Source organism: Diplotaxodon limnothrissa, linkage group LG3 (assembly GCF_057381915.1).
Source record: "Diplotaxodon limnothrissa isolate DT_005_m linkage group LG3, D_limnothrissa_male_GT1.1, whole genome shotgun sequence".
Classification (NCBI taxonomy): Eukaryota; Metazoa; Chordata; class Actinopteri; order Cichliformes; family Cichlidae; genus Diplotaxodon; species Diplotaxodon limnothrissa.
In genome coordinates this window covers 37011251-37033624 of record NC_140598.1, presented here as the reverse complement: position 1 = coordinate 37033624, position 22374 = coordinate 37011251, and the positions used below count along the sequence as shown (strand labels likewise).

General features: G+C 44.5%; 1 protein-coding gene across 1 annotated transcript; it reads left to right on the top strand.

The window, feature by feature from the left end:
- On the top strand, positions 1-21120 carry otud4 (OTU deubiquitinase 4). The gene is made up of 21 exons (XM_085348017.1): positions 1-371; positions 772-855; positions 4300-4350; positions 4433-4479; positions 6396-6468; positions 6743-6824; positions 8700-8862; positions 9195-9246; positions 9324-9420; positions 11515-11579; positions 11663-11763; positions 11848-11948; positions 12026-12191; positions 12411-12543; positions 13672-13743; positions 15609-16287; positions 17015-17665; positions 18235-18275; positions 18674-19340; positions 19446-19522; positions 20059-21120. Exons 1-21 carry the CDS (start codon positions 231-233, stop codon positions 20482-20484), a joined length of 3969 nt encoding a protein of 1322 aa, XP_085204143.1. The 5' UTR covers positions 1-230; the 3' UTR covers positions 20485-21120.
- The last annotated feature ends 1254 nt before the right edge of the window (positions 21121-22374 follow it).

Below are 22374 nucleotides of genomic sequence, written 5' to 3'. Positions count from 1 at the left end.
AGCTAAAGTTGACTTTCACTTTCTGAAGCTGGGATTCTTTCAGCGGGATGAACCGGGCTTCCAGGAAAACGAAACTGGACGCTGTCACCGCTGACGCTAACTCATTTTAGTTCGTAGATGTCGTTATGTAACTCTTTTTGGTGGCGATATTGACAACTTTTAGCGCAAAGTTTCGCCCCGCTTGACGTCCAAAACACGCAGGTATCTTTAGCGGCTAGCACCCTGCTAGCATGGACGGCGGCGGAAGCATGCAGAGTATTGACGAGAGGGGTGTCGAGAAATTAATGGATGACTACTTGAAATCGATCGGTTTGCATCGGAAGAAGATAGCCAAAGACGGGTCCTGTTTGTTTCGGGCTGTCGCCGAGCAGGTAAAACGGGAAAACTACAGAAAATGCTAACGTTAAGTAAGTTTTTAGCTTAGCACAGGTGAGAAGCTGGGCTTGGTCTGTTTGGTGTGCAGCTGCGATGTCCTAATGTTAGCCGAACAAAAGTTATGCCCACAAACTCTGGTTTCAGCGTAGACTCAGACCTACATCTACAAATGAATAAACTTTAAATGATGAAAAAAAATTTAATTGTGGCTTTTTTAAATCGTACTTCCGGCTTGTTTACCCAAAAGTGTCTCTGCTAGGCTTCTGACTGCAAAGGTCAGCTGTTTACAACTTCTTAACGAATTGTAAATGTAATATTTCCACAATATATGTGAGAATATTGATATTAAGTATGTCTGTTTGTGTTTATTGTTGACCTTTGACCCCTCCTGTGTAGGTGCTGCATTGCCAAAGCCTTCATACTAAAGTCAGGGCGAAGTGTGTGGAGTTTCTGAAGCAGAACAGAGACACCTATGAGGCGGTATGTACAGTGTCACCAAAATAAAACAACATCATGGGAGAGCAAAGTGGTTTTACTTTTCGAACTAGAAAGTAGATTTGTGGTAAAAAATAGCTGCCAGGGAGTATTTTTTATTTACTGAATTAGAATTCATAGAAAGGAGGAGAAATTTGTGTTAAAAAGAAACTGAAACCATATTGTGTGGTTTGAAAAGTAACTAAAGGGAAATAATAAACAGGTTTATTGGTTTAAGCAAATTTGTCAACCCAGTAGTCATCGGGAGGCTTTGGTGTTGATGTTCATTGACACTGGGATGTCCATGTGTCGTGAGATATTTTATTTTTATTGTAATATCTTTTGTGAACTTCTTAAATCTGTTCACACGATGATGATAAAAAACGACTACAACGAACACTGAAACTAGTCAAACTAAACTGAAACATGCAAATGCCCTGGAAACTGAAGTGAAAGTTAAAGGGTAAAACTTCAATAACTGCACTCATACCTATGAAAAGACATCAAAAAACACATAATTTAGAGTCAGTGTATCATATAGGTTGGACACTGTGTATATTTTTGTACATTACGGACAATTTCAGTTCTTTATCTGTACAGATACCCATGTATACACTTACCGGCTGCTTTATTTGGTAGTACAGGGTTGGATGCCCTTTTGCTGTCAGACCTGCTTTAATACTTTGTGGCACAGATTCAACAAGGAGCAGGAAACATTCTTCAGAGATTTTGGTTCATGTTGATGTGATGGCATCATGCTGATTTCCTGCTCAACCGCATCACAAAGGTGCTCTACTGGATTGAGATCTGTGGAGGAAAAGTGTTGAGAAAATATTCTGAACCCACTATCTAAATGTTGCAGCAGAAATCAAGACTCGCATTAGATCAGGTGATATTTCTCCAGTCCTCTGTTGACCGTTTTTGGCGAGCCTGTGTTAATTGTAGCCTCAGTTTCCTGCTCTTAGCTGACAGGAGTGTGTGCTCGGTATGGTTTCATGTGTTCTGCATACAGAGATGCTCTTCTGCATGCCTTGGTATTAAGGGTGTCATTTGAGTTGCTGTTGCCTTCCTATCAACATGAAGCAGGCTGTCCATGACATCGTCAAGGCATTTTTACCAAGAGACCTGCGCTCACTGGATATTTTCCGTTTTTGTTTTTGTTTTTTTCGGACCTTGAAACCACAGAGATGGTTGTGCTGAAAAATCCCAGCAGATCAGCAGCTTCTAAAATACTCAGACCAACAACCATGTGCGTTCAAAGTCACTTGAATCCACTTTCCTCCCAATCCCTGGGCTCAGACTGAACTTCAGCAGGTCATCTTGACCAGTGTACTTGCCTGAATGCACTGAGCTGCTGTCATGTGACCGGCTGACAGGTGTACCTAATGAAGTGGCCAGTGAGTATAAATTCAGCTGGTGACCCGTTCGTACTGATTACACACAGCATTCAAACAAAGGTGATTGTTAAACATTATATATATACTTCAACGAGGCGGCTCGGTTTTGTCCCACCTGTGTGTTATAATTAATCCTGGGAGGTGTAAACATCCCCTCTATGAGCTCTGAGGCTTCGAACTAATAAATTACATGAATAATAAATGTAGATGTAACAGGTGCTTACACCATGTCTGCTCAGCACTGAGAATTTGAACTTATATTTAGAAGTAATTTTCACTAAGCATGTGCTTGCATTCTCCATCTGTAACCTGTTATTGTAACTGAGAGGTTGTTTTAATGTATCTCAGTTTAGTTAATGTTTTTTTCACTATTCAGAGACGTTCAGTTGTAATTTATCTTCACGATGGTGTGGCTGGTGGTTGTCGGGGACTTCACAATAAATCAAAACAAATGTGTCCCGAGTCTCAATAAGCAGATGTACCGAAGCCTCCCGACACTGTTTGTTTTGACAAATATGACGACGCTGAGCAAAGTTAATAGTTCTGGTATTTTTAGGGTTTGCGTTTCCTCTTAAAGAGCCGGACCGAGCTGTTATTCAATTGCAGTCGAGTTAATCATAAGTCTGTAAAGTAAGACAAGTAAAAACATGAGAGAATTTAAAATTTTTTTCTTTTTGTTTGTTTAGTTTAGCTTTATTCTCTTTAGTGATGTCACCCTGTGGCCTAACATTGAGAAAAGAAGCTGCTTTTGCCTCTCACACAAGCCGCAACTTCTCTATTTATAGCAGAAAACGTGTGAAAGCTCGAGCTTTCGGTCTTGTTTTAATGCATGAGCTGCACGTAATCATGATCCTGCTCGTTTCGTCGATAAATAATATAAATTACCATGTTTTATTTTTTTTAAATGTCTTGTTTTTGTTTTCAACAGCTGAGAACTGAAAGTTAGTGAGTTCACACCAAATGTGAGACAGAAAAGGCTCAAACGTTTCCTGTCTGAGCAGATTTTTGGCTGTTTTTGGACCCTCAAACTGCTGTCGAGGAGTCGATTTACTCTTCTGTGAATCACAGATCACGGTTGAGTGACTCTGCGGGTTTTCACTCCCTGAGTGACACATGAGAGGAAATGAAAGCAAAAGCTGCTGCTGGTGTTGTTTTTAATAGTGGTGATAAACTCGCTCTGCTGCAGGGCTTTACTACATTTCCCAGGGTGCCCTTTGGGCAGCTGGCAGAGCAGGAGCTGTGAGCTGCTGTCAGAATGGGGCATAGAGGTGGATCAACAGCATTAAAGCTCCACCTGTCATGTTGCTGCCTTCACTTCCTGGAGGAGTGGAAATGTTTTAGGTCCCATTTCAAAAAACTTTTAAATAATTTCTTGTGTGTGTTTGTTTGTTTTTAACTTGCTTACTTCTTAAATATCTTGATGGAGGGAGTACAGTCTGATAGATTTTTTTTTTCTAAATTCATTTTTAACCTCCTAAGACCTGAACTCTTCCACAGCATGCATTTTTAATTTCTCTTTGATATTTGGGCACATTGGGGCCCGATGAATGTAAAAACAAAGAATTACCAGATTTTTTTCTTTTTACCAAATTTTTGTTTCTAAGAAAAATTAGATCCACATATGAGGATATTCATTTAAAGGACAGTGGCAGTATAATGTCCTCGTAAGTGGATATCAGGTCCTTGTAGAGCAAAATTGAGTATTTTGGTCTAAATAACCCAAAATGTGATGTCCACATACGTGGACGCCAGGTCCTAGGAGGTTAAAAATATCTTTCGACAGCATGTCATTGGCTAAACGTCTAAATTTAGTTACCTCTGACTGCGGTGTTTTAGGTTTTGTGTGGCCTGGTCGGCTGTAAACATGTTTATTTCTGCTGCAGAGTTAAACATGGTAACACTGGAGTCTGTGGGGACAGACTCGCGTATCCTTTAGAGGAAGTGGCGGTTTTATTTTGGCTTTGTTTTCAGCCTCACACATCATGTTTTTGTTTTTTTGGGAGAACTGAGGAAGAAAATTGCCTAAAAAAGTCACTGCTGTTTTGTTTTGCAGTTTATTGAAGGTGACTTTGAGGATTACCTGTGCAAGCTTCAGGATCCACAGGTAAAAACACCACACGCTCTTATTGTTCTCACATGCTGGGTCATTTTAATATGAAAGCTCATAAAGTTTCTCTGTTTTCCAGCAATGGGTGGGAGAGGTGGAGATCAACGCGCTGGCCGCCATGTACAAGTGAGTGAGATCAGAGGTCTCTGAACAGAGAGCTGCACTTTAACTCGACAGAAAGCCTAGTGGGAGTTCCCACAGTGTTTGAGCTTTATTCACTGTGGATAATAAAGCTTTACGCTCACTGGCCACTTCATTAAGTATACCTATTTAAATGCTCGTTAACACAAATGTCTAATCAGCCAATCACATGAAAGCAGCTCTGTTTATGTGTGGAGAAATGGTGAAGACGACCTGCTGAAGTTCAGTCTGAGCATCAGAATGAGGAAGAACAGTGATTTCAGTGACTTTGAGCGTAGCGTGGTTGTTCGTCTGAGTAGTTCAGAGACTGCTGATCTGCTGGGATTTTCCCCGACAACCATCTCTGTGGTTTACAGAGAATAATTCAAAACTGACAGATTATGCAGAGAACGCCTTGTTTATGTCAGATTTAAGAGCAGAATGCTGATAGGAAGGCAACAGTAACCCAAATAAGCACTCATATTCCAACCAAGGTATGCAGAAGAGCATCTCTGAATGCACAACACATTAAACCATGAAGCAGCAGAGGCCCACACTGGGTGTCACTCCTCCCAGCTCCCAGTACTGGTTTCTTGAACCAGTTTATTATACTCACTGGCCTCCACAGTCACCAGACATCCAACAGAGGACCTTTAGGACGTGGTAGAAGCAGAGATTTACACTAACTGTGTGATGCTGTTGTGTCACTGAAACCACAGGAATGTTTCCAGCAGCCTTTTAAACCTCTGCCACGAAGAATTAAGGCAAACCGGTCCAGTCTGGCACTAACAAGGTGTATCTAATATAGTGGCCAGTGCAAATGTGATACTTGGATATTTTATTCACATAGTAACAATAATCACTCGTTTATGAGACATTTGTTTTGTTTTGTTACTAAAAGCTAAAATCACCTCTGTCAGCATCCAGGTTTCAAACTAGTCTTTTTGAGTGTGTGCTGCTCAGTTCTTCCTCCAGTTTCATTGGTGCAGGTTTTGAGCAGAGGACCAATGCCGTGTGAGGTGTTTTTGATAATATGGCAGTGCAGTTTCTAAGCGCCGATAACGATGTGTGCAATGATCCTAGTGACACTGTACTGCCACCGCTCAGATGATTTTGATGAAAATGGTCGTAACTCGTTGTCTGTGGCTGTAAAGAGGCGCCACATTTACTTTAGAAGGTTTTGAAGCTAAACTTGATGAAAATCTTCTGCCCCCATGACCTGGACGCAAATGAGCAGAAGAGAATAGATGGATTATGTTTGGGTTTTTACCCCTTAGCTGTAAAAGACTGATGGGGTATTGTTGTCACGACAAGTCTTGGACGAGTTTGGATCTTGGTGACCTCGACCTCAAGGTCAAAGGTCAAGTTTTCTGAAAATAACTGAAGAAGGAAGTCACCAAAGATTTTCCCTTTGAGGCAGCGCTGCCAGCTGTTTTGGGAAACTGCACGTAATGAGACAAATAACGTTTCTTTTTATTTAGTTTAAAGATGTGCATTTAAGTTTTCTAAGACACCCAGACCTTCACCTTTTGTTTGGACGCACAGTCTGAGACGTTCACGGAGTTTGACGATGATCTGCTTGTGAAATGTGTGTGAACGAGGCTCGGGGGTCTTAACAGGTCGGCAACGACCATCAGTCTGTCGACACGGCAACACTTAAACCCTGAGTTAGGCTTTAAAGGGCATCTCAGTCAGATATGAAGCAGCATCCCGAGGTGGCGGTGAAATCATCCCAGGTGTGACAGCTTTGGCTCTCTGGGTCCAAACGTGCGGAAGCTCGTCCTCATTTATAGTTGGAGGAATCTGCGTTCCTGCCCCCGAGTTTAGCATCAGATGGTGAAAACGATGAGTCACCAAAGCTTCGTCATCTCATTTCATCCTCTCCTCTCTCTCTCTTCGTCTCTTTTGATCTCTTCCTGCAGGAGGGATTTTCTGATCTTCCAGGAGCCCGGCAAGCCAGCCGTCAACATCACAGGCAACAACTTCAAGGACAAGGTGAGGTGGACGCGTTCGGCCGAGCGTTTAGTTAGAGACACGATTTGCATTTCCTGTCGGAGGAAAACTTTCAGAAAATACACCAAGCTGTCAGGCGGAAGCTTTGAGACGCTAACGGCGATTTTTCAAACAACACAGCTTGTTATTTTGTCTTTACCGGACATTTTAAAGCAGGAAAAAAAGATCGGTTCATCCCCGAAGCCTTTCAGGCTCTTCTCGCTTCAGTTTCCACTCTTTTATTTACTGAAGCCGAACCGTTTGTTTGCCTCTACAGGTGCAGCTGTGCTTCCTGAACGGGAATCACTATGACAGCGTTTATCCCATCAGCCGGATCAAGAACACCGCACTCTGCCAGTGTGAGTGTCTGTGATTTCATTTGTTTGTAAAACAAGGAGAGCGGAAAAGAGTTTAACTGATCCTGCAGATCCTCTCAGGGAGGGTAATCATCACTGAAGAGAAGTCTCAGTGAATTCATAACAAACAGATGAGAACATCAATCAAAATGTGGGCACTCGGCAGAGAAAATGAGAGAACAGAGACCACATTATAAACCAAACACCACATAGTCAGTGTAAGGCTGCGGCACTCCGAGGAAACCCTTTCAGCTCAAGTCTTCATAACACTTCTTAGTCAGTGTGCAAGAGGAGCAGCGTGAGTCATTAACCACGCTGCTCAAACTGGTTTTGTCTTAACTCTGCTAAAGGTGAACAATCACAGGAGAGCCTGCAGAGCCTCTGATTCATGCTGCTGTGTGTCCAGCGTTTAACACTGATGTCTCTGTTTGACATCTCTAACAGTCGCTGTCGTCTAGTTACTGCCCGTTAATTTGATGTAACGTAAGCTTGTAGTGTTTCCTGTAGTGTAAGTTTCTGAAGTCCAGCGACCCGACTAAACTGACACTTTGCAGCATAAACACAGAAGTTAAACTCAGTCTGTGAGCAGCTCGCAGGTGTCTGCTGACTCAGAACGTTTTCTGTACTACAAACTAGATTCACTTCACTCACCCTGTCACAGACACACATTCATGCAGCACTATCTAACATTACAACACAGTCAAAACGTGGGGGTTCAGGATACTTGGACCAAAGGAACAGATTGATCTTTCGATCTTCTGGTTGGTAGATGCTTTACTGCCTGAGCCCTCGTATCACTTTCCCCCTTAAATCTTCACCTCGGGATCGTCTATCAAACGTATTTGTTACCTCTGATGTGAAGGTCAAGTTTTTCATGTAGCGTTCTGTCTGTGAACACGATATCTCTAAAAGTGGTGAAACCTTGTAGGGGTGTAGAGTGGGGTCGTGGCCCACATCCACCCAGCGTGTCTCACTGAGTACCAGCTCAAACATAGTTCAACATGGCAGCCCGAAACTCCCCTGACGTCATTTGTGTGCGACAGAAACACAACACAGCAATGGAGGACGTCAGGGTGATGGTACGCCTGCTGCTAAAACCCACCTTGTTGCTGGACCACGATGTTGTGGTGCAGCCGTCTTCCTCATCGTCGGGTTTCAAAAATTCTTGTGAAGGCGTTACGCTCGTGACTCACGTGGTGTTTTCACTTCTTGGCCAATCAGTGACATTCTGTCTTTTGACGTCACATTTTCGGAGTGAAACCCTGGCTGAGTAGGTACCGGATAATACCAGCTAATCGCCACATGGGCCGAGCAGCAGGTATACCTGCACCCCGATGCCCTCCATTGTTGTGTTTGTGTCGCGTACAAAGAGCTTGTGGGGCTTCGGGCTGCCTTGCTGTAACTGCTTCGCCTACATTGAGGTTTCGCTCAGTTGTAATAGAAAACGACTGAAACAAAGTAGAGTGAAGCCAAGTAGATGCCAGTGGAAAAGAGACTACAGGCTATTCTTCATACAGGCCCACAGCAGGTGTCTGATGCTTTGTTAAAAAGGTGGCAGTCAAAGTCGAGGCTCGCCCAACATGACAGTCTTGTATTATTATGTGATTGTTCATCATAATCAATCCATCCACTTAAATGCAGCCTGCAAAGACAGTAAGTCAGTGATTACAGTTTAATGAAACTGGATGAGCCCACAGAGCGTGGGTTACCCATTCACTCACTTTTTTTTTTTTTCTTGGTTCAAATATTGAATTTCTGTCTCGCCTCTTATCAAAAGTTAGACTTCAGGCTATAATTAGACCTCCTGTGATTCACACGAACACGGCAGCAAACCCCAGAAAAACCCTCATCCCGAGTCTCTGTGTGGTTCTCCTGCAGCCGTCCTGTACGAGCTGCTGTACGAAGGCGTGTTTAAGGTGGACCGCAGCTATTTGGGTTCCTGTCAGCGGATCGGCCGACCCGCCGACCTCCTGAGCGACGACTGCATGCCCGCCTGCCCCAGCAGTGACGACTCCGACCTGGATGTAGACGAGGCGCTGTGGTAGGAAACTGGCATCAAGCAGCGGTTTATTCACCTGCATGATAACTTTTACTGTGAAGGGAAATGAGTCAAAATCCAGCACCTTGTGCCTGATTTTTATTAAACGAGCACTCACACTTCATTTTTATTTACTGGCAGTGAATTCACAGGCTGCTGGTTTTGTTTACTTCCTCATCGTTATTGATTTACTTTTGTATACTAAAAACTGATTACCTACTTATTTGGACATATTGACACTTTGTTTCCTTTGTAAGTGTTCTCAGCTCCTTTTATCAAACACAGTAAAACTTTAAGGCTTTAATAATCTCATGATGTCTGTTTTTGTGGCTCAGGGTGGAAAATGGAACCAGCCCTACCTCCACAAAGCACAACCAAAGCTACAGGGTAACATTCATAAAACACATGTTTTATAACAACCACACAGGGTAGTACTGTCACTGAAGTGTGTGTGTGTGTAACAGGGCCGTGGGCGTGGGCTGCCTCAGAGGGTGAGGCGATCTTTGAACCCAACATTGCTCAGAAATGTGGAGTACGATGTCTGGCACAAGTCCAAGAGAGGTGACACACACACACACACACACACACACACACACACACACACACACACACACACACACACACACACACACACACACACACACACACAGAAAAACAAAGCATGCGTCTAAAAGTAGTCAGATCCCAGGGCGATGTCCAAAGAAACGACCTGCTTCACTATCAGTTTGTCGTGTGTAAGTTCACGCGAGGTCAACGTTACGATGAAACATGTTTGTTGAACATTTTCACAGGATAAAAATAACTAGAGCAACACGAGTTTAAAAACTAAGTAAAATTTAAATACACATTCTTGTGTTTACACATGTGCGTGGGCTGGAGGGATGTGTGGTATGCAGCACATTAAAGATGTGAGTGGTGTAAGCAGCAGTCTGATGGTCACGTATGGGTCAAGAACACTTTCATAAGTTATAAGAACGTCCGGCTGCTTGGACGGGTGACTGAAGACGAGCAGACCAGAACACTGCTTAAAAGTAAAGGCTGGTTTGCATCGGTTATAACTGGCCATGTTGGTGGTACTATTTCCTACAGTGGTCTGACAAAAGCAAACGTGAGGATAGTTTAGTTGGGAATTTCCCACGTGTGGGACTAATAAAGGTTATCTTATTTGGCTGAGCTGAGAGCAAACCGATGTGAGCAGAGAGAGGAGACACTGGTTCCTGTGGTGTTGCAGGCACGCCACTGTTAGAAATATGCTGGGAGTGCATGATGTGTATCTGTGCTGGTGCATCACACCTGAGTGAGTGCTGGTAATGTGTGGTAAGCTCCCACTGAAACCACAGGAAGCTGTCTGCAGGAAGTGCTTCAGGTTTCTCAGGTGTTACTGTGGTGCTGGATAAATGCTGGGAAACCCTGTCAGCTGCAGAGGTCACAATCACATTACGTATAAATATAGACTCAAAGGAGACAGTTTTATATTCATTAAACTAACTCAGACTTCAAATAGCAGCGCAGACTCACTGTTGAGATTTGTCGTCTTGGGCTTGGTTTTCTTTCAGGGCTGCTTCAAACTGCCCGCTGATCGTCAGACTGTAATGTTCAATGTGGACGCTTTACAGAGTTGAACGTTTGGGACAACTTGCAGTTATGGACTTTGTATTGAACTCTCTGCACACCAATGGGATTCTGTTGGGATGTTCCCGAGGCTATGACCCTGCTGTGAAGCGCCAGTTATGCTGACACGGTTTATCAAAGCTGTCATTCACGGCTTTGATCCTCTACTGACTTTTGGATGGCGTCCTTCGTACATCAGTGATTATATAATATAAACTAAACTCCTTCACATGTCGAACATGTAAAATTAGTCAGACTCGCCTGATCTTAACTACAGCTGTTAACGCTGACTGCATCACTTCACTGGGCAGATTTGAGGCTTTTATTTTTTCAAACCATTTTGTAATCTTTTTTTCAAACACGAATAAACAGATCTGACCAATCAGAGCGCTGCATTTGGCAACAAGTCCGGGTCAGCCGGCTCTCTGAAATTATTTCTTTGCCAACAAGAGTTCATATTCCTCACGGCACGTCGGGGCTCGATGTCAACTACATTTTTACCTCTTGGCTGTAACTGATCAGGTCATAACCCCAGTGGACCTGCAGGTGAGGTGGACACCTGAGTTTGTGACTGCAATAATGCGAGAACGAGGCATGAATCCTGATGAGGTCAGAGGGCAGAAGTGTTGAGGCTGTGTACAATTTTAACATCTACTAAGAGAATGACTGGTACTGGCTCTGAGCGCCGTCCCGGCTTGTCGATGAGGCGGGACGTCTGTGCCCAGCCTGATCGTTAAAGCGGAGGACCACTGCTCCACTTAGCTGGACACAGCTGTTGGTGGCAGGCAGCAGCAGCTGGATGTGATAACCTGTGTTTAAATATGCAAAACAGTGGCAGCGTAGCAGGTGGTGCAGACGCTGAAAGTGTGACAATCAGCCCTGTTTTTGGATTTTGTAGGAAGATTGAAAACAGACGTCAGGCTGGGGATAAAAGATCTGAAGGGGAACTTTGAACACTTTTTGGACTCAAAGTGATCAGAAAATCATTTTTTAACAAAAGTTAAAAGTGAATGTTTCACGTTTTATTTTCTTTTTTTCTTTTAGCCCAACAGAAGCTGGATTACTGCATCGCTGCTGGGATGCAGTTCACTGTAGGAGACCGCTGCCAGGTGTGTGTGTGTGTGTGTGTGTGTGTGTGTGTGTGTGATCCTCCTCGAGTGCATGTTTCACGCTGTTTGTGCGTCACCTGCAGGTTCGTCTCGAGGGAACCAATCGGCTCTACAGCGCCGTCATCAAGGAGGTGCCGGCCAATAACCAGCCAGTGACCGTTTACATAGAAGATCTGGGCAGGAAGTAGGTCGCACTAACAGCACGCACACACGCTCAGTGTCGTGGAGGTTGCACAGACGTGACAAATCTTGTTATGTGTGTTTTAAGGCAGGTGGTGCCTTTGTGGAGTGTCCGCCCTCCCAGTGATGACAGCGGGTGGAGCAAGGTGGGCAACCGTGACAAGAGGCTCAGCAACGGGCACGGAGGAGGTGAACACGTGCGCGCACACGTATGTTACAGGTTTATTGCATGAGTGCAGTCTGTGGAAACTCTCTTTCTCCTTCAGAGTGGGAGGAGCGGGGGAGAGGCCGAGGAAGGGGGAAGTCCGTCGGGCCATCGTCGTCCTCTGGTTCTCAGGCAGCGGCGCCGGGCTCAGGGGGCCGCACGCTGAAGCAGCACTCCTGGCCCCCGCAGGCCAATGTAGAGGAGCAGGGCGGGGCCAAAACCAGCAGGTGTGTCATCTCTGTTTGTATACATCAGTGCTGGATCACACAATGACACGATCACTGAACCCCTCCTTCATAATCTTCCTCTATGGTTTATATAAAGCATAAATATCATTTTGAGCTCGATTATTAGTTTATTTATTTTGTAGTTCTTTTCATTTTACGCTGCTGTTGTTGCTCTTTGGATTAAATAAAGTTCTTCTGCGTTTCTGTGTCTTTCTACAGGAAGTCTGTGGGTGCGGCGGAGGTGGCGTTCGGCCTGACAGAGGAGCAGCGATTGGCCAAAGAGGAGGAGGAGAGGAACGTGGCGTTGGTGGAGATCCAGCTCAGAGACGAGCACAGCTTCCCCGCACTGGGCGTGAGTTCACATGAGGCTGATTTCATGATAGGTGCAGATAAACCTGAACGTCCTGCTGAGGCTGGGTCGGCCGGTTTGAACCCTTTTAGAAAGGCAGCGAGCTGATGTTTAAACATCTGGGGCCAGATTCACTGACGATTCCCAGACAGCGCAGAGAGGTGTTCAGTTTTACGGCTGAACGCAGACGTTTTAATATCGAGAACAAAAAGATGAGACATGAGACTTTTTTCTTTCTTTGTTTTAATTACATTAAATAGTAGAGTTAGCAGAAAAACTGTGTGTTGCAAATATTCTCCTCCACACTTTTATTTTTCTCCTGTTTTTTTTCCCGTTTTTCTTTTCTTCACTGCTTCTGCTCCTCCTGTCAGCTCTGGCTTTGCTGTGTTACACATATGAACAATATTAAAAACACCAACAAGAGGAGCCTACAGAGAAAAGCAGACCCAGACATGCACATGAAACGGGGTCAGTGCCTCTCACGTGATCGTGTCACTGTGCTCTCTTTGTAAATACCAGCAGTGTCTTGTTTTTGTTTGCGCTGATGCAGCGTGTTGCTAAACATGGCCGCTGGTGGTTACTGAAAACTTCAACAGGAAATTAAAGCAGAACAAATCAAAGTCTCCTACAGAAGCAAGCAAGAGGTGGAAACTCATCTGTAAGCTGGAGAAACAGAAGCCGACATGGATTCTGACCTGTCGAGGAGCCTGCAGGCGCCGTGTCGTAGTTTACTGAGAGTTTTATGTTTATTTTCTACCTCGCTCACCTCTGACTGCCAGACAGGAGTGTTACTCACATTTACAGACACTATTTTCACTGCTTCGTTTCCTCTCCTTCATTTTCCTCAGTGTTGTGTTTCTATGTCGAAGTATTGATGTGGACTCGGGGAATAGTGCATTGATGGGATACAGAGAAAACACACAGCAAGTGGCCCATATGGTAAAAATGTTTAATGAGCTCCAGGCTCGCTGTTAGGACATGTAAAAGTCTGAAAATGTTCCTCAGAGGCTGATACACGACGCTCCGGGAAGGATGAGAGTTTGGATTTAATTCATCATGCTCACGCTGTTTCTTGTTCAGCAGATGTTTTTTAGTTTTTAATGTTTCTAATGTTTGTTTTTCTCCCCTCAGTCTCAGCCGGGGACGCAGGGAGAGGGAGGGAAGAGGAAAGGAGAGAAGAAGCGATCTCAGAGGAACAAGACGGTGAGTTCAGACCACAAACGGACACAAACAGGGAGACATGTTATGATGCAGAAACGCTCTCAGGGCCATTTCCTCTGGTCCGAATCAGCTGATGAGTTTGTAAACTTGCAGCTTTTCCCTCGCAGTTTCGTTTGTTTGCACACAGCGAAGTCCAAGCGGACCAGAATGCATCACTACAAACTACGTGAGAGCATTTCAGTCTGCTCATTGGCCTGATGCGTCTGGTGTGGAAGCAACTAAAGTAAATACAGGAAGAAGATGCTGTGTGAGAATTGATTCATTTCCCAGCTAGTTGGTATCCCGCACAGACCGCTGCACATCTGTAGGACCTTCCAGCAGAGAATACAAAAGAACACAAGCTTACGGGGCGTGCTGTAGCTCAAGCTTATAGTAGTTGGTTTGGATCGCGTTCACACCATAAACGAACCGCTGTGTTCGGAGGTTGTGTTCTCTGTACAGTGTTCACATCTGCACAGCCTCGTCAAAAGGGGAAAACTAACCAGAGTTTGATTTAAACAGACTAAACACCCTAACATTAATCACCAGCACAAAAAGGCACCGCATGGTATGTGACATTGTTCACATTCAGCTGTGAATGATTTCGCCTGCTCAGTTAGTGCGTACATGACTGTTAATGGGAGCAGCCGGTGAACATTCCTGTCTTCATTTAGGAGGTTTAATGCAACGATCTGCATTTAAAGTTAAAAGCATCCTGGTGCCGAGGCTCAGTGATACACTGATGCTAACTTTATTTGTAAAGCACCTTTCACACAGACGACTGACAGAAGAAAAAGGGATGAAACAAAATAATCAGCAGTGACACGAAACTCAAATTAAAAACACAAAACATCAAAGAAATTAAATTAAAATGGAAAGGCCTGCAAGTAGAATTAGAGTACATGAAATTAAATTGAGAACAATTAGAAAATGAGATGAAATGCTAATAAAGAAAATCAAATTAAAAAGCCCATCAGGAAGCTTTGTAGGAAAATTAGATTGCTGAATAAAAACTAAAATACTTAGAAACTAACAACAATAAAACAGAAGATGAATACAAAACATAAGTTAAAATAAATTAAAATAACTAATCGCACGCTGTCAGCTCGTGAGGCGTTTGCCGTCCTCTGAAAACTACGTACGTCACAGCATTCAGGAGCTTCTTTGAGACTGTCCTTCCCTCACATCACTGTGGACCAGTTTTGACCTGATGTCTTTACAACGTTGCTTCCAGTCATTGAGGTTTACAGATGGTAATTTATGCAAAGCTCTTAAGTTTTCACCACAGCCCTCCATGGACTTCATGGTTGCTTCGTTTTTTTAGCCATTTGGTTGTAATTTGGCTTGGACCATCGTCCTGTTGCATGACAGTGTTTGTGTGTCAGACAGCTGACGGGGGCCTACATTTACACAGAACACTTTTGTATAAAGATGGCTTCATGTATGACTCAATGACTGGTGCCCAAATCATCATCGCTCCACCACCGCGCTGACTTTGTTCAGATGTAACATAAGCTGTGCTGTCATGCTCTTTAAGAGAGACGGCAATCGTTCCAACGAGAAACGATGTGAGAGCGAGACCACGAGGTGATTTTTAAATCGGTAAAAAACCTCTGAAAATGAGAAAAAGCCTATGAGTGCACGAGTTCTAGTTTGCTTCGTACCTGGGACTTCAGTAAGGAAGCTCTATGAAGAATGTGGTCACTCCATATATGATCTATCAAATCTGAAGTTTCCACCTGACCCCAGAAGCTGAGCAGCTGTTTTTTTTCTGTGCATTTGGTCGTTGAAATGTTACCTGAGACCTTCAGGGACCGTCTGGAATTTAAAACCTGGAGTCTGATCGCTGCTGCTCTGTCCTTTTACAGAAGAGCCCCGTTGAAGATGTCAGAGCTCCGTCTCCTTCTGCCCTGGACAAACCCACACCCTCCACCCCACCTCTTACAGCAACCTCTACAACCACTACACCTGACACCATGACCAGCCCCGCCCTTCCTGCTGCTAAACCTTCTGACTCCACCCCCTCGGGGCTGAATTTTGTCAAGGCCTTGATGCCAAATGCGAGCCCCTCTGTCAGCCTGCCACTCACTTCTGTAGCTCCGGCTGCTAAAACAAACACACCTTCCTACGCCTCAGCCACTGCTGCGCCGGGCTCTCCTCCTCCTCCTGCTGCTCCTCCTGCTGCTAAACCTTCTCCAAAAGGCGAAGCACCGCTGCCTCCCTCTGTCCCATCATCTGCCTTCTCCTACAGCACCCCCGTTCTCCCCGCAGCTTCACCCACCTCCTCCTCATCCTCTAAACTCCCCCCTGCATCTGTTCATCTTCCTAAGCCAACCACCTCTCCTCCTCCTTCCTCCTCAGTTCCTCCTCCCACTTTCATCACTCCCATTGCTTCCCCACCCACAGCTGCACCAGGCTTCCCCGCCGCCCGCTCCTCTCCACCTATCACTTCTCTCCTCCGCTCTCAGACTCCACCCTCCTCCTCCTCCTTAATTCATCCTTCAGCTGAAGTCCGGGAGGCTCCACCTGCTCCACCTCCAACCACAAGTAAGAAATCTGTTCAGTTTCAGGCTCGTGTCACAGTTTAGACTGCAGGCTGTCCACAGAAGTAAATACACAGATATCCCCAGACTGACACAGAGTAGCAGACTTTCAGTTTAAACCAGTAAAAACTATTTTTAAGTTTATTTTGGGGGTTAAAATCCTTTTGAATCAGATGCGCCTTTCAAAATAAGAGCTTTGTTTATTACCATTCCAGCATTTTTGGGGTTGCTCAGGTGGTTCAGGCTCTGGGTGTTTAGTAGTAAACAATTTAAATGATGGCTATAGCCAGTGTGGCTAGGCTTTTTGGGGCTAGTACCCAGCTAACAGTGAAAGTGGCCACACCCCTTATAATTCTCAACTGTAAGCCTTTATAAAACTCCAGCAGGTGACGTATGAAAGAAGAAAATAGAGGTAGAGTTGTTCTGAAGGGTGAAATGATCCAAAGGATTTTTGTACTGTGCTGTAACAGGTTTATTTCTGTTGTTGGGAAATTGAAGATTGTTTTTCAGTTTTCAGCGAGATTTTAATAAACATAAAGTGAAAATCAGTAACGTGATTAACAGACAACAAATATATTTGAAGTTTAATTGAAAGATATTTGTTCTCACCCCTTAGTTTGTGCTTAATTTTGACTGTTTTGTATTTTTTTAGGCAGATAATTGGTAAATGTATCAGCAGCTGGCACGTCAGTAATTTACTTTGGTCTTCATGTCTTCTCTCTTTCTTTCAGATTCTTTACCAAAATCTGGAGGCCCTCTGATGGCATCTCAGGCTTTCCAAAGTGAAATTCCTCCACCTGAGGTCCAGACCCAGGTCTCTGTGCCCTCAGCTGAGGAACAAGCAGAGTCTTCTTTACCCCAAATCCAGACTGAAAGTCAGGCTTCTCTACCACAAATCATGGGCCCACCCATGATGCTGAGCGAGCCCCAGGATCAGCCGCAGTCTGGCACAGAGGCGCCTGTCCTGCCTCAGACTGACCTCCAGCCCCACATTCAGACCTCTTATCCCACTCCTGTGGCTTCCTACCCCCAGGCCTCCCTTCCCCACCCCCCCGCCCAGGCTCCTCACCCTTCCCAGGTCCCACATCCCTCCCTTTCTCTCTCTGCCTCCACCATTGTTCCCCAGACCCAAACCGAAGCCCCACCACAACAGCACCAGTCTGCACCTGAGTCTCAAGCTCCACCTGCCTCCGAGAAGCTATCCCCACCTCACCCCCCTCATACTGCTCCTCCTCAGCCCCTCCCCGGACCCGTCCCCCTGCAGCAGATGTCCCAGCTCTACCAGGACCTCCTTTATCCCGGATTCCCCCAGGGAGAGAGAGGCGAGATAGCTGCGACTCCAAACCTTTCTTCCAACAAGTCCGGGGACGACCTGCCCACAGGTGAGCCACACCAAAGAGTCCTAAGATGATAAATAACCACGTCAACTGTCGCCATAGAAAACTGAACAATCAGATCAGCCATCAGAGCCATGCCTGTGTCGTGCTCTGAGACTCACAGCTCTATATTCAAAGACGGTGCTGACTGTCAAAGTAAAACGAAATAATGAAAAAAATTAGGCATGACAGAAGTGTTTCAGCAGATTTGAAAACATGAGAAAATATCCACATGCTTTAGTTTAATCAGCACTGGATGTCCTACACGGACTCCCTCAGCGGGAAACACCTGTCCTTCCACAAAAACTGCTTTTGACCCATTTAGGCAAAGAAAATACTCACAGATGTGCACGAAGGCCACCATACAGGCAGGGTCAGACATAAAGAACATGCTGGTGCTTCCCTGTGAGACGAAGCAGCTGAAATAGACTAGAGATGAGTTTTGTATGTTAATGGTCAGTGTTTTCATGGAGCAAAAGTAGAGGCTGCGATGTGTCAGCGCAGTGAGCAACACCATGAAAGAGATATCTGATCAGGATTTTGTATCCTTGTGTGTTTTTTGTTTTTCTCCTCAGACGTCAACATCTTGAGGTTTTTCTTTAACTTGGGCGTTAAGGTAAGACGTAAGCCTGGACCAACAGACACACAAACGCACACCCACAAGACACAGACCAGGTTTGGAGAAGAGGATTGAGAGTTGTGTTAAAGTAAAAGCCCATCATCTCACATTTCCTGTTAACAAGTTGATTCATCGTGTGCTGTATTTTGGGAACATTTGGAATAAAAACAAAAAAATACAACCACGTAAACAATGACTTCTGATGCAGCATGCCCAGTTGCCTAGCAACAGGTATTGTTTACACAGATTTTAATGTGGTAAATTATGTAAAAATAATGCCAAGCACTACAAGATGTACTTTAATTTTGTTAAAATAAAAGTTATTTTTGATGCACTTTTAAGTAAAATAACGAGGAGCTGATGCTGAGTCCTGCCTCTGCTCTCTTCCTCTACAGGCCTACTCCATGCCCATATACCCACCATACCTGTACCTCGTCCCCCTGCAGCAGGCCCATGCCATGCAGCCCAAGCCATCTTCCCGTTCCCCGTCCCCACAGTGCCTTCCCTCTAACACCCCCAGCAACACCCCCACCAACCCGCAGGAGGGCTATCCGCCTCACCAGTACCCTCCCACTGTAGCACCGGTGCCCTCTCAATATGACAACCAGGCTGCGCTCGATGAGCCCCCCGGTCCGGCTGAACCCTCCTTCAACCAGGCCAGGTACCCCATCACCCAGCCACAACCCCCCAGGATGCCATGGCAACAGATGCCTGCACGAAACCCAAGCTACTCAGTTGGGTATCTTTCCCCACCTCCACCGTACTCGGGTCCCCCGCCTTCATCTCAGGGTTACCACCCAAATCAGGGCGCGGGGGTCCCGGTGTACCCCACAGCCATGGGTCCGTACAGCCCCTCCTCTCTGGCATATCAAACTGCATCCACCCACCAGGAGCTCCAGGTGAGCCAGGGGGCGATGCAGCAGCACCAGCTTCAGGCAATCAACGGGGACACGATGCCTGGCCACGGGAACATCCACATCTCCAGTCCTCTGGAGAGCGCCGCTGCGTCTAACATTCCCACTACCAACAGTAACCGATCAGTGATGGTCCCATCCAATTATAGTAAGCAGGAATTCTGGGAGATGAAGTCCTTACATTTCAAAGTGTTATGGCTTTCTTTTAACTGTCAGGTGGAAAATTTTTTAATTCATTTTGTTTTCCTGATAGGCTTCAAGAGAGATCCGGGGGAGAGTTTGCCACGAGCAGTGCTCCTGGTGGATCCGCCACTTAACGACATGCCCATAGTACGTATATTTCTGAGCAACTTGATAACCTAATCAAATTAACTTCGGGTTTTGATTTTGAAACTAATATCTAATAAGTAGTTAGAAGTGGCTTTTATCTTTAAAAGATCACTGAAAGGCATCCTTCAATTTCCTGTAAGCAGGTGTTGGCTTTTATTATGGAAATCTGACAGTTTCCATAATGTGTCACATTTCTGAACTCCCTGGTAGCTTTTCATAACAAAGTGATTTGTTTTAAAAGTTGTTACGTCAAATAATCTTGATGAGATCTTAAGAAATTGAGATCCCATCAATTGAGATCCCCCCCCCCCCCCACTAAAACCCATCCTTTAACATCCTGTTAACTAACTGGCTCTTAGTATGTAAATCTGAGTGTTTAAAGAAACCAGTTAAATTTCTCTACCCTGTGGCTTTTATTAGAGAAAGTCTGACATTCCAGAGCGTCCTGGTAGCTTTTTATTACTAGGTGTTTTATTTTGAAAGTCATGCTGCATCATATCCTCTTGTAACAGGACCTCCTTCTGTTTCGCTCTCAGGTTGCTCTGCTTTCTGATCCGCACTTTAAGGACATCTCCATGGGAGCTATGAAAGGCAGCAGCAGCAGCCCCGGCTCTCCGTCGCAATACCGTCCCCGGAAACCAGTCCATGCCACCAACGTGTATGAACAGAGCCAGAGGGGCAGCTACATGAAGCCTGTCACCATGACGGACAATCATTCTGTGGGCTGCAGCACGGAGGATGACTGGGAGGAGGTGGAGGGGTTTAAAACGATGGTGCCAAACTACAGAGGGCAGAGGAGGCCCTACAGAGGAAGAGGAGGGAGAGGAGGCAGAGGAAGGGGTGGCTACGATCCAACCAGGGACGTGTACAGGAGTAGACAGGAAAGAGATATGGGGGTAGGGTATAACTATATTCAGCCTAACCCTGCCCACATGGGATGGGCTCGCGAGAAACGGTATTAGCTCTGAGCCAATGAGAGAAGAGGACACAGGTGGTGATTTTTTTTTTTTCTTTCTTTCTTTTGCTTTTTTCTGGAGATCTGATTGGTGTAGACCGGCAGCCATGGAAATGCAGTGTGGACCCGAGTCGGAAAATCTAAAACTCCATTTGTGTTTTGCTGCCTCTAAATCAACAAGCTTATTGCTTTGTATCAAAACATAAACACTATCCTCCTCTTTTCTTTTAAGTGCATTAGCATAGCATGTTAGCACTATTTCTTATCACTCAGACGAATGGATTCAATGAATGTCGAGCTCAAAGTTTGTTTACGAGGATTGTGAATGATTTAAAAAAGTTACCCACTGTGTTGACATGATGAATGTATGGGTTTCTTTACTGGTTGTGTTTGAGATTTTGGGAAATATGTTTATTAGCTTTCTTGCCTGAGAGGAAACGCTTTCATGTCTAAGTTTAGCTTAGCTTAGCATAAAGCAACGGAAAATCAGCGAAGACTTTGTTTTTTTTAATGTAGCAAAATGCTACTCAATCTAATGACACTGGCATAGAACAATACTCATTTCATAAAGATATATAGTAAAAAAGGCATAAATTACCATTGCTATATAAATACATTTTAGTAACTCTCTTAAAACCATACTCTCCCCTCTATTTCTATTATCACAGTTTAATGCTAGCAGTGGGAAATCAGTTATGACTGTAAAGTATAATTTTCTATGATCTATAAAAAAAAAAACTTTCATAAAACCATACTCTCACTTGTACATATAGTTATTTAGCACAGCTTAGCAAAGCTTGTTAGCTAGCTTAGCAAAAAAAACTTGAGGTATAAAGTAGCATTTTCCTATTTCCTATATAAATCAATCTTTTAGTAACTCTCTTAAAACCATATGTTTTTTTTAAAAAAAAAAATCTTTCCACTCCTATTTTTTACATCATGCTAGTTAGTTGAGCACAAAGCAGTGGGAAAAGCCATGACTGTCGGGAGAAAGTTAGCATTTTTGTATATAGATAACATCTAATAAGTTAAACCAAATTTTTTCCCACTTTAGTTTTTACACACAGCTAGCTAGCTTAGCACAGGTGAGCCCGCCAATCCCCAGATTCAGTTTTTGCATACAGTAACAAGCTTTAAATGGGCGTGCTCGCCTAGCTGTTTGTGCCCATGTCTCTATGCTAAGGTAAGCACAGACACAAAGCGCTCTGTCTGCTCCTCTCTCTAAAATTATTTACAGAAGTCTTCCTCTGATGAGTCAAAGATAAATTTGTCGTGTTTGTTTTTTATGTTGTTAATACTGGGAGCTCAGTGGATCAGTGCGGGGGGAGCAAAAAGCCAAGGGGAGCGGGCTGGAAAGGAGTGTAAGAACTGCTGCTGCTGTTAGCGCCCATCAGGCTGTTGGTCACTGTGAGTTGTGCTTGGACATTTTTCTTTCAGGTCCGTCTGCTGGTTTCTGGTCGTCTAGCCTCAGATCCAGTGCCTTATGTTTGCTGAGTTTACTTCTCTGTGCTCGGAGAAACACTGCTGTATAGAACAAAAACGTGCTGTTTGGATTTGATTTTCTGTGTGGTTAAATAAATAAACCTTTGGCTCAGATGCTGCCTCTGGAGCTGTTGGTTGATTTTTGGGTGAATAAAATTTCAGAATCTTTTAGCATATTATTAGCATATCGTAGTAACTATTGCAATGCACAACAAACTTCAGTGAAGTGCCGTGAAGAACTGATTCAGGTCATCAAACTTTATTATTAGACAAAGATAACATGAGTAAGTACAATGTGCAGTTTTTAAATGATGCAATGAAATCTCTGATTAACTACCTTGTTTTGAAAAGCTTAGCTCAATGTCACTTTTGGGCAGGCTCAACTTGAGAACAAGGGAACGTAGGAGTTTCATAC